The 15,764-nt window shown below is 40.3% G+C and overlaps 1 protein-coding gene across 3 annotated transcripts in view; it reads right to left on the bottom strand.

Moving 5' to 3' along the window:
* The window catches only part of caska (calcium/calmodulin-dependent serine protein kinase a), a 143,169-nt gene extending 135,053 nt beyond the window's left edge, over positions 1-8,116 (bottom strand). For all 3 annotated transcript variants that reach the window (XM_058392034.1, XM_058392036.1, XM_058392032.1), the window contains exon 1: positions 7,404-8,116. In XM_058392034.1, the coding sequence (XP_058248017.1) occupies positions 7,404-7,462 (59 nt within the window). In that variant the 5' untranslated portion in view covers positions 7,463-8,116. The remainder of the gene's footprint in view (positions 1-7,403) is intronic.
* Positions 8,117-15,764: the final 7,648 nt, after the last annotated feature.

Below are 15,764 nucleotides of genomic sequence, written 5' to 3'. Positions count from 1 at the left end.
ATCTCACCAGAGCTTCACTAGAAAGGATCTGAACCTAGTTCGGGGGTGGGGATAAAATAACGTCATGATATTTTAGATTTCCTTGGGATATTTTATATGTATTTGGGATATTTTCTGCAGTAATAATATTCTGTGACCGAGCTCAATGTTTATATTAAGGAGGGCAACTGACTGTAACAAATGACAGCCTTTTTTGTTTGTGTTTTTTTTTCTTTAATTTCCATATAATGTGCAAATCCAGAAATATCTGTTGTGGTTTGCTGTTTAACATTGACTGCGAGTCTTTTCGGCATCTCACATACTGTAACATGCAGAAGATCTGAAAGCTAACTTGTGATATGCTCCTTTGTTTTTCACACACAAAATGATCTTGAATTATTTCTGATGAACTGATCATCTTCAGTAATCCTTTATCCTTGTTGGGAACACTGGACATGAGGCTGGAGCACAGCATGGACAGGACACTATTGCATTACAGGGCACTGTGCACACATACACACATTCATGTACACCTGATGGTTACCAGAGGTCAGGATTACACTGGACTCCCTGGTATTGTGACCCGGTGATGCTCCCTGCCACCATGCTACTTTGTATTGGTTTAGATTTTGGGAAATAGTGCCAGCTTCATTCAAAGGTATTTCAGGTGTGCACAAACAAAAATAAGCCGTTGAGCAGATGGGACAGTGTTCTGTGAGAACAGGCAGTATTGGGCTTTCTTTCACCAAAAAAACAATAAGGAATAATCTGAAGACTATCGATATACTAACTGTCAGATGCTCTGGGAGGATGATCACTTACCTAGTGATGCCACAAAGCTGTTTTCAGTCAAGCAGATAAACTGAAGCATCTAAATATTTCATGCATGCGCTGTGAGAACACAATGCTCTTGTCGTTATGTGCAACTGTGCATAAAAGTTCTACTTTTCAAAACAACAGCAAATAATAAGCGCACATGAAATGTTCAGCCAGATATGTGGAAAAAAAATAAAAAATAAAAAAATACAAAATCCTGTTTTCTCAGACACCTACAAGACTCGCCAGGAAACAAGCTTTTTGTTCAAAAGGTCATTAACATGATACAAGGTTAATGCTAAGGTTAACCTGAGAAGCAGAACTCTTAGGAGACACATTATTGGTGCTATGAACACGGGTACTTTCAATAGCACTAGCATGACGTTAATGCGCATTTTATTACCATTCCTGTGGAAATACCGTAAAGCCGTAAATCTCCACTCCTGTTACGCCCATCCTATCACAAACCCATGATACTGCCAGGGCTCCTGTTCCTCTACAGCTCTCGGGGTTAGTCATAGTGAAACCGGTTTTCACAATATGGTTCACTTAATTCTTGAGTGTGCGTTTCTAAAGCAGGTATTAGGTTATTTGTGAAGCACTGGATAGCCTTTATTAAAAATCAACAGTACAAAAGCACTCACTTTTTATTTTTTTCCCAACCAAGATTCATGATTACTGGCACGTTATAATGTGGATGCAGAATAGAAACTGCCTAAACCTGTATGTATAAACTCAAAAGTCAAAAGCGGTGAATCAAAAAAATCTGTAAAAAAAGATATGAGACGTGATATGAGACGTGATTTGAGAGAACCCCTAAACACAGGGTTTAAAGATGAGGGTCCTGAGTCACCGCTGCCATCGACTGAGCTCGGAGCAATACGAAGCCATGGGAAGTCAAAACACTGTCAGGGGAAGTCATGCTTGTCACCCTCCAGCATTCTCCAAGGAACACATGTCTCTCATCTACAAATCAAAGCTAGTGACACACACTTCTAGTGACCTCATTATTTCCATTTAGAGCTGAAAAAAAAACAGAAGCCCCGCTCCAGGAAGGAAGGCTGGGTACAAAGGGGCACAATACAGGGAAGGACGAGATGTTTATTTTCCTTAGACTTTTTATTTTTTGGACTTTTGGTTTGACTCTTTTGGTTGTATATTCAATGGTTATAATAAATTAAAATGATGTATACCACCAGTCAAAAGTTTGGACACGCATAATTAAATCTTTAAGATGAAAAGTGGTGAACAAGTGTTCGGCATATGTGCGAGCTCCTTCAAAACAGCTGGAAAATTCTCTCAGGTGATTATGTGAGGAAGCGAGCTGACAGAATACCAAGCATTCGCAAAGCTGTTATCAAGGCAAAGGGCAACTAATCTAAAATATGAGATAGTTTTGATTTGTTAAACACTTTTATGGTTAGTTATTAGTTCTCTCTCTCTCACACACACACACACACACTCAGTTCTGCATTTTAATTGTGTCACAGGTGGCGGTTTGCTTTGTTCTGTGTCAGGGAGGCGTGTTAAATGATGCTGACTGGTGGGAACTAATGCAATCTAATAAAAATTTCAGTTAAATACAGAGACGTGCCTGTTTTGACACAGTGGGGACCAGCCTGCAGGCTGCCATATGAGCGTAACGTAAGGTCAATTCCCACCATGTGTCACAGAACCACTATGTAAACTGTCCTGTGTGTGCGTGTGTGTCACGCCTAACTGACAATGCAAATGGAAGACCGGCGTTCTTCTATCAACATAAAATTAACATTATTAAGAGAGGTTTGGCGTTGGATTAATCTAGTAGAGAAGTAACTGAAGTGAAATCGACCAGCACACAACTGTGACCTGAGCCTCCAAGCCCGCTCTGATCGCTGACTCATTTACAAACCAGCAAAAATGCCATTAGCCTGTGACATCCTCCAGCATCATTCTCAGAGACTACTAGAGCAAATCAGTGGCTTTACACCATTCTCGAATTTATAGGATTTCTGGGAGAAAGACAGCAGCTTCTATTCCCTAAAGCTTTGTACGGTCAAATCCTGATTGTAACGAACTCTCCAGTGTATCTGTGTGTCAGATTCACACCTGCTCCACATGTGTGTGAATTTGTGCAAAATAATTTAACAACCTGAAAAATGCTTGAGTAATAAAAAGGAATATCGGTATAATCATTACATATTGCAGCGACACAAGTACACCGAGTAGTGTCGTATAAACAGCAAAGAAATAAATGAAGAGTAATAAAAATAATGTGCACTGTGCACACAGGAACCTCAGATTAAAATAAACGCAGTGGGGTTCGGTGGAAGCGTGTATCATTTGTAATTGTAAATGAAAATGAGCAGGTGTGTATCTTTATCATCTCATTAGTCCTTTAAGTGAGTAATAGGCACATGTTCCTCAGATCTTTATAGGCTGCTGAACGCTTTCCTCTCACTGGCCGACATGTGCGTCATGTGTGTAAATGAGGCTGTGTTTAACGTAATTGAAATGTATACGAGGGTAAATGGGGCTTGAAGTACGCATATGACGTGTAAATAAAGGGCTATGATGTGTAAAGGAATGCAAGGGCCTCTTTCTCACCCAGCTGAAGCGGACTGCTAATCTAGATGCTGTACAACTGGTTGATGAATCCGATGTAAAACCGGCACTTAAATCCGTACTCATTTCTACACAACTCCGGCCTATTTCAAGATATTGATTTCAAACACATTTTGCCTTGTATTCATTTTTCCCCCTAACAATGCCACACAGGCACACATCCTGTGGAATATTATTGCAGTCCTGACTAAGCAAAACATTTGCTGGATTAACAGCATGACATTTTGACAGCTAAAATAGATGCTCTGATACACTATATTGCCAAACATTTCCTAAAGTATTGCCTAAAGTCTCCGCTCTAATTGATCCTAAAGGTGTTCTATCGGGTTGAGGTCAGGACTCTGTGCAGGACAATAAATTTCCTCCACACGAAAGTCCCTCATCCATGCCTTTATGGACCTTGCTTTGTGCACTGGTGTGCAGTCATGCTGGAACAGGAAGGGGTCATCCGCAAACTCTTCCCACAAAGTTGGGAGCATGAAATTGTCCACAATGTCCTGGTATGCTGAAGCATTAAGAGTTCCTTTCACTGGAACTAAGGGGCCAAGCCCAAGACCTGAATTCAATGATTTGAAGGGGTGTCCAAAAACTTTTGGCAACATAGTACAGAAAGAAAAGTGCTTGTCCTGTAAACAACATCTAAAGCAAAAAAAACACAGAGCAGCCGTACAATCCATTCAAAAATGTCTCTGCAAGAAGGTGGTCCAGGATGCTGGGTGATTTTGGCCCACAGAAAAAAACAGAAATAAACAAGGGCTGAAGAGACATGGTAGTGTGTGTCTTTTGCTTGGGAATAATTATGATTTTAATCAGAATCGCTGTAGATGTAGCTAAATGTCTGGGTCAGGTGTGTAACAAAAAGCCTGCACCCACAGCAACACTTTCTGGCTCATGATGCTGTATATGATACAGTGAGAAAAATGGAATATGTGTTCAGATTACTTTAAGAAAGAATATTATGCGTAGTTCATGTAAAAATATTATATTTCAATTGCTTATACTAAACTGAATTTAAACAACCTTCTAATTACTAGACTGAATGATACGCAGTGAGTGTGATCAGTTCATGTAGTATTAATGTAGTTACATCATGAAATCTGAGCAGGATGTGATACAACTATATACATAAGATTCAATTCAGGAAATTAAAGCATGCAGGATGGAATAGCGCAGTGGTAATGCGGCTGTTGCAAAACAACAGTGCCGTGGGTTCAGTTCTCATCTCGGGTGTGAGCTTGGTGTTTGATTTTATTCAGGGCTTTGAAAATAAGTGAACGAATCATGTTGGCTATACATAATGTTACTCCATTCAGTCATTTGGAACACATCTGAATCAGGTAAATTCAACGAGCTTTTTATTGCAGTGTACAGATGCACCGTGTGTGTGTGTGTGTGTGTGTGTGTGTGTGTGTAGGGACAGTTTTAGACTGAGAGGTCTGTATGGGAAGCATGGGCTTCTCTCTACTTCAGAGGCTAAGTCTGATTGACGTTAGCAAGATCACTAGCATTGATCGCAACTTTTAAATTCTCCAGCTAACTGACAAATCCTGTTGAAAAACGAAACACCAGCTAAAAACCTAGCAGCTACACCCACAGCACATTACGACCTAATACGTGTTCCTGTTCATCTAATCATTACTTTCTCTTAGAAACAGCATTAATATATACAGCAGGTGTCCTTACTGGAGTATATTGTCAACATAACTAACATGTCCTGACAACAAAATATGGCACAGGAAATTACTAGAAAATCATCTTGGCCTCCTGCCCTGCACTATATTAACAATTTTGTACGGTCCAAATTAACAGAGAGACAAACACTTCCTCATTAACATCAAAGAACTGGACATGAAGAAAGACACAAGTTGATGAGCAACTAAATCAGAATGAGGGTCTCAGTGCAGAAACACAAGCAAGTCTCTCTCTGTGCGTGTCTGTGTGTCTGACTGTCTGTCTGTCTCTGTCTCCCTCCATCTGTCTGTCTCCCTTTCTCTCTCTCCCCATCTGTCTGTCTGTCTGTCTCTCTCTCTCTCAATCTTTCTCTCTCTCTCTCTCTCCATCTGTCTGTCAGTCTGTCTCTCCCTGTCTCCCTCCATCTGTCTGTCTCCCTTTCTCTCTCTCCATCTGTCGGTCTATCTGTCTCTCTCTCTTTCTCTCTCAATCTTTCTCTCTCTCCATCTGCCTGTCTGTCTCTCTCTCTCTCTCAATCTTTCTCTCTCTCTCCATCTGTCTGTCAGTCTGTCTCTCCCTCCATCTGTCTGTCTCCCTTTCTCTCTCTCCATCTGTCTGTCTGTCTCTTAATCCTTCTCGTTCTCTCTCCATCTGTCTGTCTCTCTCTCTCTGTCTGTCTCCCTCTCTCTCTACCCCTCCATCTATCCCCCCACCCATCTGTCTCTCTCTTTCTCTCTCTCCAACTGTCTGTCTCTCTCTCTCAATCTCTCTCTCCCTCCATCTGTCTGTCTCCCTCTCTCTCCCCACCTGTCTTTCTCCCTCTCTCTCTCCCTCCTTCCATCTGTCTGTCTCCCTCTCTCCCTCCATCTGTCTGTCTGTCTCTCTCACCCTCCATCTGTCTCTCTCTCTCTACCCCTCCACCTCTCTATACCCCTCCACCTCTCCCCCCCAATCTATCTGTCTGTCTCTCTCTCTCTTCCTCACAGACACACACACAATATAGTACAAGGGTTTGTGTCTTTCTTTGCTTGAAACATAAAGAACACAAAGAAAGAAAGTGAAAGTGAGTGAAAAGGTTGAGGAGCAGATGAATCCAGGTAGCAGAGAACAGTTCTGAAAAAAAAAAACACATCAAAATGATCTTTCATTCATTTTTGGATACTACAGAATACAGACTTAACCACCTCCTGCAACACATGACAGATGAAAGGTTAATATTAGGTTTTCCCGCCCACATATGTACGCTGATTATACATGTTGGTAGAGGATTTTCTCATCAGGTGATCATCTGGTGCATAATCTGACCAATGACTGAAATAAAAGTCAGCTGTGACTTCAGCTTCATTTTCACTGTCTTTAACAGTATTTTTTTTTAATGGTTCTTTCAACAAGGAGGGCTGAACCAGACACTAAACGTTGCATGGTGTCTAAAAACATTTCACCCTATACCTCCTTCCTTTATATTTCTTTCGAGGCATACCACCACAGTCCAAGTGTCTTTCAAAGCACGGCTCAATGAATGGTTTCACCGTGAGCTCTATAACTTTGTGAGCTTGCTGATACATGTGTGGACCCACCCTTGTGTCACAAAACTTCCCAAAGTCACCAAACTTGTACCACAGATTTGCTCAAGCTGAATATCTTACACAATTATCACTGAACAATTACAAACTGCCTATACTGCTGAAGCTCAGACTGCTCAGGAGGCATGAAAATAAAAATTCATAGTGCATAACTTCTGAAAAATAAAAGTACCATAGTACGTGCTTCCACTGCATGTACTTATGTAGTATGGATTTTCCCACATATCCTGTAGTGCCGCCGTCTCACATCATCTCCAGTATACCCAGTTTGATCCAGGTTTCTTGGTTTTCTTCCACTTCCACATGCCGGTCATTCTAAATTTGTCCCACAGTGTGTGAATTTGTGTATGATAAACTGACATCCCAACCAGGACGTAGTCCCAGGATACAGTGCGGATTCACCGTGACCCTGACCCTGAGAGAAAGTGAGTCTCTTTTACCTGGGAAGGTGCATGTGGTGTATATATTATTATATATTTGTAAAGTGGAGCTCAAGGACCAACTATGCACATTAAATTGTTTTAAATGTCTGCTAGATTGACGTTTCCAGGTGACATACCTAAAGGTAAATAAGATGGTCATTAAAGGTACAGGTCATTAAAAGCCTGGACAAGCTACCTGTAGTGTAGTCATAAGACAATATGGGCTTTTTAACATCCACAATGATCAGCTCGTGCACAAAACATCAATCCATGGTAAACTGCAGCGGGGGGGCGGGGGGGGGTAAGAAAGCTACAACATGACACTTACTTCCCAATGACCTCGCACAGCTCGTAAACGTCTTCGAAGAGGACGTCGTCGTCGGCCATGGTCCAAAAACCAGACGGGACAATTTCCTGCCCGAAATGTGTCCACGGCGGGAAATATCACACTCTGGAGTGCACGAGCTCCCAGTGAGCCGAAATAACAGGCGCTTGTGAACGCTCCCCAAATTCCAGCGAAAATATCTTCGTGTTTTTCTTTCTTTCTCCCAAAAAAATAAAAAAAAAAATGTCCGTGAGGGATTGAGTTGAGAAGGGGGCGAACAGAGTGGAAGCGCTCAGCCCGCTCAGCTCTCACTCTTCTGCCCCACCTTCTGCTTGTTTCCCCCGACTCCCTTTAATTAATCCGGCGCTTACAACAAACTCGCGGCCAGGTTTATTCTGTATCAGCTTTCTGAAACAACTCGCCACATGTACAGCTTTCAGCGTTCAAGTGTAGCAATCGAGCTGTCTGCCCCTCCAAACCGAGACAAAACTATTCTCCCCGACTCGCTTTAACAAGAACAAGTCGCCCTGGAGCCAAAATTGCAACCAAGTGAAAAAATATTCATCGCATGGAGACGCTCCGTAAATACGCGCTCATAGCTTCCGCTATCATACGGGACTCGCTGTCTGTCCCTAGTTTTTTCCACCGCGGCTCCAGCTCTCTCCCCGCTCCGCTCTCTGTCCAGCCGCTCCTCTCCTCTGCTCTTTCTGCTTCCACAAAACCCAGGCTCCGCCCTCTCAAGGTTATGAAACTGGAGTGGCCGGCGCCACAATGGCTCCAAGCGGCTGGGTCGTGTTCCGGAACTGCTGCAGTGGAAAACGAGGAATGCGTGAGCCGCAATGGCGACTGAGCTGGTCTAGGAAGTCCCAGTTTCCTAACGTCAGTTACTCTCAGGACGTCATTTGGTAATGAGTGGTGTCCAAGAGCGCGTTTGTCTTCTAAGGAATTTCGGCAATGTGCGCGTTCATTTGGACAGAAATGAACCAGTCGTTAACTCATATATGTGACATAAATATTATTAACTTCTTATTAGAACTTCTTAACAATAGTTAACAGACTTTGATGACAACCACAATGGATAAACATTGGGGGAAATGCAAACATAAAGTCTTAATTACACAATATACACTAAATGGTCAGTTGTTTGTGGACACCTGACCATTACACCCATATGTTAGTCTCTGTGTTGTTTTATGTTGCACCATGGTCCTGAAGAAACGTTTCTTTTCACTATGTACTGCGTCAGCTATATATGCTTGAAATGTCAACAGAAAATCTTCTTGACTTGACCTCGATGGCAATTTCCCTTCACTTGAACTAAGAGGCCCAAACCTGTTCTAACACGACAATGCCCCTGTGCATTCTTCAAAATCTAGGGGAAAGCCTTTCCAGTTCATTATAATACGAAACGTGCACTGTAACTGCGGTAAGTGGTTCAAAAAGTATATACCAGTTAGGTATAACATTATGAGCAGTGAGAGGTGAAGTGAATAACACTGATCTCCTCATCATGGCACCTGTTAGTGGGTGGGATATATTAGGCAGTAAGTGAACATTTTGTCCTCAAAGTTGATGTGTTAGAAGCAGGAAAAATGGGCAAGCGTAAGGATTTGAGCGAGTTTGACAAAGGGCCAAATTGTGATGGCTAGATGACTGGATCAGAGCATCTCCAAAACTGCAGCTCTTGTGGGGTGTTCCCGGTCTACAATGGTCAGTATCTATCAAAAGTGGTCCAAGGAAGGAACAGTGATGGACCGGCGACAGGCCGGGTTTTTGTGGGGAACACATGGCACCAGGATGGACTATGGCAAGAAGGCAGCCTTTTTATGGTATCTGAAGGAATGTATTTTTTTTACTGATTTCTGGTTATATAGATAGATAGATAGATAGATAGATAGATAGATAGATAGATAGACACACACCACACACACATGTACAGTGCACCTTCAGACCTCACAAGAATGCTGATATGGCTCGATCATGTCTTATCCACTTAAGTAGTTCACAGCAAGTCCACGAACTACCTTGATTCATTTCTGGCATTTAGCAGACGCCCTTATCTAGTGCAACTCACGACCAAGATCCCTTAAAGACCAGCATAAGTTTAAAAGAAACAGTCCAGGTTATTCCATGACTCATTTTGAGATCTGTCTCATTATCCTACAATTAGATTTGCCTTTAGGCACTCTGATCATTAATTCCTGTAGGAAACATGCAAAGTGAAGAGAAGTAGAAACCCTGCTGTAATCCTATCACATTAATGACTCTCGTGAATCGTACATGAGAAACCCCTGAGTCCAGACAGATGCTTGTGCAAACATGTGAAAATGGGTCATTGATTTCTCTGGTGAATTCACAGCAAATTTGTCTGTTTTTTTTTGTTTTTATTTTACACTTCCTCACTGATAGTCCATGTTGTATGACTTGTAGTCTGATTGCCTTGTATTGCATGATTATTAAATTTGCATAGTTTAATCTTTAATATGAGCAATTCGCTAAATTATTCTATTCTCTAAGCCCAGTAGGGTGTGCTACTATGAAAATGAATAATTCCAAATTATTAAATGATATCATAATAGTAAGTTCATATACAAAACGCACTATTTTTTTCTTTAGTAATCCTAAAAGTAATCCATCAACTCCCTAAAACAAATTCAATTGAAACAGCTAGAAATGCCATAATGGGTACTGTCTGGACGTATTATATTGCAGAGTTTTCAGAGTATTGATATTTTTAGCTGATGACAGGTTATGTACGCTTGAGTTAAATGGATTTTTTTTTTTTTTTACTTCTGTCTGTGGCACAACGATTCCAACGAATACATGAATGGCCTTTATTATCATAAATAATACATTGGTCAGATGCTCTATTTTAAAGCATTAATGGCAATCAATAAATTTCTGATTATGTTTGGAGCTTGATAAAATCGTGGCAAAACCTGGTTTCAAAATATTTCAAATATTGATTTTGCTTTTAGTTTCTAACTTTTTATATATATTTTTTATTTCCCCCTTTTCATGTCAAAGCCATTTTAAATGCTTAAATCCAAACACAGTACAATCATAGCATTTTAATAAAATTGTAATAAAAATAGAATTTAATGTACATATGGCAAAAGAGAAGTATGCAGAAAAATATAAAGTTGGGTATATGAAGGCGGATCAGTGTTGACTATTAGGAATAAAGTGCAGATGTGTGTGTTACTGTGTACAATGTGCTGTACAAAAAAAGGAAAGAGAAGGAAAAGGTAGTGTGTGCTGTATAGACAAGAAAACTTGAAAAGCCCACAACAAAAAAATAGATAAAACGAGTAGCATGGTGACGTACGATGATTGAATCTGTTATATGTCAGGGAATGATTAATTTACAGTTAGATCCATTTCACATTCACTGCACCCAAATTTATCACCAAACACGTTCACACACTAATACACACACAGAATTGAGCTCTGCATTGATGCATACTAGTGGAGTAGAGTGACTCAGTGGTTATACAGAAAGAAGCCTACCTTTAGTAAAAAGTTTACATTTCCTTTTTTTTTTTTTTTTTTAGTATAATATTTCTAGCTGCACTTAAAACATTCACATGTCACAATTGCTGGTCTGGAAGTCTGCTTTGTTGAGATAAGGTATTTTGTGCTGATTCTGTAGATCATTCAAGTTCATTTCACCAGTTGTGCTCCTCCTGTCACACACAGCAGCTGAGGCAGCCGGGCCCTAAATAGCACAATTCTGCTACACTTTAGTAGGAAAGATGTATATACATAAGGCACTATATGTGTTACGACCTACTATTTTTAAATGATAAGAGGAACATCAACAGCATCCTCCATACTGTCTCCTTTGTATATTTCTATCAGCAGTTATGTTTGAGGCAAGAGTACTCTGAGTGAACTAAAGGTGAGATGTCAGGTGTGAGACTTTGGGGTCCGCTGATGCAAACGTCAGATGGAGGAAATCACTTATGTGTGTCTTGCAGCCTGAGGCTAACATTATTGAACTTCAAGGTTCCTTTAATCTGCAGATTCTGCCAGGCAAAGCCTTTAGGTCTCAGACATATGCTTATGAAATACACCCATCCCAAATCTCTGTACTAACCACTAATAGATTTGAGTGAACATATTTGTACTCAAAAGGTAATAAGCGCCGAAATGTATTGAAGTAAAGCCATGTAACTAAATATACAGGATTTCTGATCTGGACACCGCTGGGAAGATTAATGCAGTGGGTCTGTTCAGCAAGCAATGAAACAAAAACAGTAAGGTTAATAATGCTGGTAAAGTTCAACATATCAGGGACTTGCACTCAGAGTTTCATAAATATTTTTTGTTGTTTGGGTTAAAGACTATTGGCTGATTTGGAACAAATATGACCTTGTTAGTCAGTTCTCTATGGTATTAATGCTTTATTCCTTTTTACCTGTATCTCTGTTGTATAAAATACATTGCGCAATTATATTTTATATTTTTAAAGCTCTTCTGTCAAAATGTTCCAGTAGTCCCTGAAGTAAAGTATTTAGAGCTCAAACTCTGATGTTTCTATTAAAACTATTAGGAACACAGTTCCTCTTTCCCCTCACTTTTATATACTGTATTTACACAGTGGATCCTGCTACATCATTTCCCTATAATCAACCTACAGCACTCAATTTGCGCACTCCTGTTAAAAATAATCAGCCATTTTAATAATAAGTTCATTAGAATTCCATTCCCACTTTTCAGAGTTGATAAGTTGAATTTTGTTTTGGTATAACAGTCATCAGGGATAATACACGCTTGATTGTGAATCTATAGACAGTTGAGAATAATTGCATTTTCGCATTGGGAAGAAATGCAGAATCCAATTAGGTGCTAATATTTGGTGGCTTACACCATAAGCACAATTAGCTGTAATTCCGGGCTGATGCTATTAAATGACTTAAATCAATGTTGTTTAGCTCTGATCCAATCAATACATGATCCCCAGACGAATTTATAACTCCGGTTGAGCTGGGAGATTAAGCCAACCTAGGCTATATCTAATCTATCTGTCTCAGACCGTGAGCTGTCTTACAGGAGTGTTTATAAGGAGAAAGCTAAAACTGCAGGTATATAGAGCAAAGGGGAACAAACAGATTCTGAACCCAACCTGTTTCCTTTTTTGTCTATTAATTGCAGGTTCACACGTAAGCCGTATTAGATAAAAGCATCTGTGAAATCAACCCTAGAAACTTATATAAATGCTTGGATTTTGTATCCCTTCTCACTGTTAACCTATTAAATCAAATAAACATAAAATTCAAGCAAATACAGAGTGTTTAATAAATCACAGCATGTATCAAGTTGCACAAGATTACAGAGGAATACAAATACAAGTCATTTTATATTATTTTAGGCTTTAGGAAATATTACATGTCCAGGGGTGCTCAATATCAGCTGAAGCTGTCTTCTTGTCTTTTAACTGTCCATATCTTCAATATTTATCCAGCATCCGTATATATTCCATATGTGCATATTATGCACCGCCTCACTGTAGTCATAATCAAACCCATTTTCATTTGCATAATAAAAAACCTTGAGGCTAACAATCAGCAGAGTCACTCGGGTCAGGCTGTTCACTTCAGGGCTCTCTGGGTTTTTCTTTTTTAGGCAGCACTGGAGGCCAGGAACTCCTCTGGAGCTAATATCAAAGCAGCACCAGGAAGTGTGGAGTGTGTTGAGTGGCACAAAGCCCTCCATGATCTTCATGTACCAGTGTGTCTTCCTCTCATCCTTTGCAACCGGAGCTGCTCTGAGCCCCCTGTTGTTGGAGAGCGCTTTAGACTGTCTCCCCAGAGACATGTTCTTCAGTGGGAATCCAGACTGACTTATTCAAACATGCCAGACTGGCCATGCCAGCAACAGTCAGGCTTATGTAAGCAGGAGTCCTCATTACCCAAACACCTCAGCAACAAGATGGATCAGCCCAGGGCCTGTGGAGCCCATTGCTTGTGTGTGTGTGTATGTGTGTGTGAAGATGCAGTCAGTGGCATAAGTAGGCGTAGAAACAAAACCTCCACATATTTTTAAGCACCAGGTTTTGTTCCACACGCTGAAGAAGCCCTGAAATGTAGCCTATATTTCTTGCTGTACTCAGCCAGCTATCATTCAAGGAGAGCATTAACACAAGATTGAAGCTCTCTTACTGAAACACTGCACATTCTTTACATGCTCAATTTCATTCGCCCCTAAGAACTTTACAGAGGAGTGTCAACTTGAAACACGGCCGGTTTATTTTAGGCCACAGTTAATGGCCTAGTGCACCCGACTGAGAAGAGGCAACAAAAAGTTCCCAAGCACATCTATTTTATTCTGCTTCATGCATGTTGGGTGAACAGAACAGCTCTAAGGCGTACAATTCAAGGAAAGCAGCCGCTCATGGGCTCTGTTTACATTTTGCAGAATGAATTTAGACTCTTGTTCTCAGAGCTGGTTTGATTTTGCTGGCGTGAATATCTAACCACCCTGAATAAAAAATATTTCTGCCCGGTTTTTGTGGGTTTGCTTACTCAGTAAGAACAAGGCGACTACAGGAAAGTGATCTGATACTTGTGGGAAGAAATGAGTAAAACCCTCCACTGACTTGCTCTACCAGGTTACATAATAGTAGCACTGCCTCTAGGCCAGTGTGTAGTAGTGCACCTACGTCAACAGTCTGGCTTTGCTCCTACATGCAGCATACAGAAAAAATGCATTCAAGTGTCAAGTGACCCTGCAAGAGTCCCACTTTCAAGTTTCAAGTAACATTCATTAAACAGACAAAGAAGAGCATTCATGACTAGATGTGTATTATGGCTCACTTTTATTTCACTATTTGGAATCAGAAATAAAAGACTAGAGCTAGTTTTGTGCTGTTAGCAGGATAGTTCTCCTCCTGCATGGTGACACAGGTGAAGATATTCTGACTACACGAATGACTTACTGTGTGTCATTTAGCAAATGGGAGACAGGCTCATTAGCTCTACTGTAATGAGATACATGTATTATTCTGAGGCTGATGATCTAAGGGCTCTTAGAAAGAGAGGTCCATATTACTATATATAATCTCTACCTCTATATACATATGATATTATTTGCCCGGGAGCTACAGTTATAGAATGGCATGATATAAAAATGTATAGCTTCCTGTCAACCTCATCAAAAGCTGAATACTGAATCTTTTCTATCCTGGTGAGCTTAAAAATCTGGAGCTTATCCCAGGAACACAGGACGCAATGAGGAGACTCCATGTACACATGGCGTACACATGGCACACACACACACACACACACACACACACAGAGACAAGCAAATCTACCTATCTGTATGTTCCTAGACAGTGGGAGGAAAACAGAGAACCCACAGGAAGCCTACATGCAAAACTCCATACAGACTGTAACCTGATGTCAATATTGAATCATGGAGCCTGGAGCTGTGAGATGGCGTGTTTTGGCAAATGTGTTTATGTATTTATTTATTTATTTATTTATTTTTTGACATTGCAGCCATTATTGACTAAATAAAGACCTCATTAAATTAGTGCTCTCTCAAACACCTGAATCTTTTTGCTTAAGGACTCCTTCATCGCTCACACACTGATTGTAATATGACTCTAAGTATCTGCTTCACTGAAGGCAAGTGACTTGTTTACTGTAAAGAGTTTATTTCTAAATCTAAATCTGTCATACAGCAGTGTTAACATGCTGTGCTAATGCATGGGCCTGATTAGAGCGATCCAGATAAGGCGTTTTCAACTGCATTTCAATAAATAGTCACAAATAAATCAACTTGTTTTTTTCGTAAAAATAGTCAACTTTTCTTAGTTCACTTCCACGCAACATTTCTTACAATCATTTCGTGTGGTTTAACTGAACTTTTTTGCTAAAAAGTGTTTAAAAACGTTTAACTGGCAGCCTGGATTGTCATACATTAAATTATATTGGCACAAGAAAACAGCTGTAGATAATAGCGTTATTCGATAAGCAGTTGCTTATCACTTCCATTGTTCTTAAAGGTTCTTGACGCTCATGTTGCAAAGTTCTGGCACCTTAATGGTCCACACCATCTAGTAGTCTGTTGCAGAGGCACTGACTAAACCACTACGATAGGCTATGACTTCAGTAAGCCCTGACATGTGTGCTGCCTCCTGGTGGACAACATTTTTAAAGCTCTAATGTACTCGAAGCGTTTGTAAGCATTCTGACAAGTGTGCAAGAGCACAATGAGTTAAAACACTTGAGTCACTGCACATTAAACAACAAACACAACTTAATGAAGCATCTGAAGCACAATATAGTGTTAAGTATGACATCCTATACAATAGTACGTTTGTATACCTTAATATACAAAGATAAATGACCCACATAG

This window comes from Hemibagrus wyckioides, linkage group LG06 (assembly GCF_019097595.1).
Source record: "Hemibagrus wyckioides isolate EC202008001 linkage group LG06, SWU_Hwy_1.0, whole genome shotgun sequence".
Classification (NCBI taxonomy): domain Eukaryota; kingdom Metazoa; phylum Chordata; class Actinopteri; order Siluriformes; family Bagridae; genus Hemibagrus; species Hemibagrus wyckioides.
This window is presented reverse-complemented; position numbering and strand designations above follow the sequence as displayed.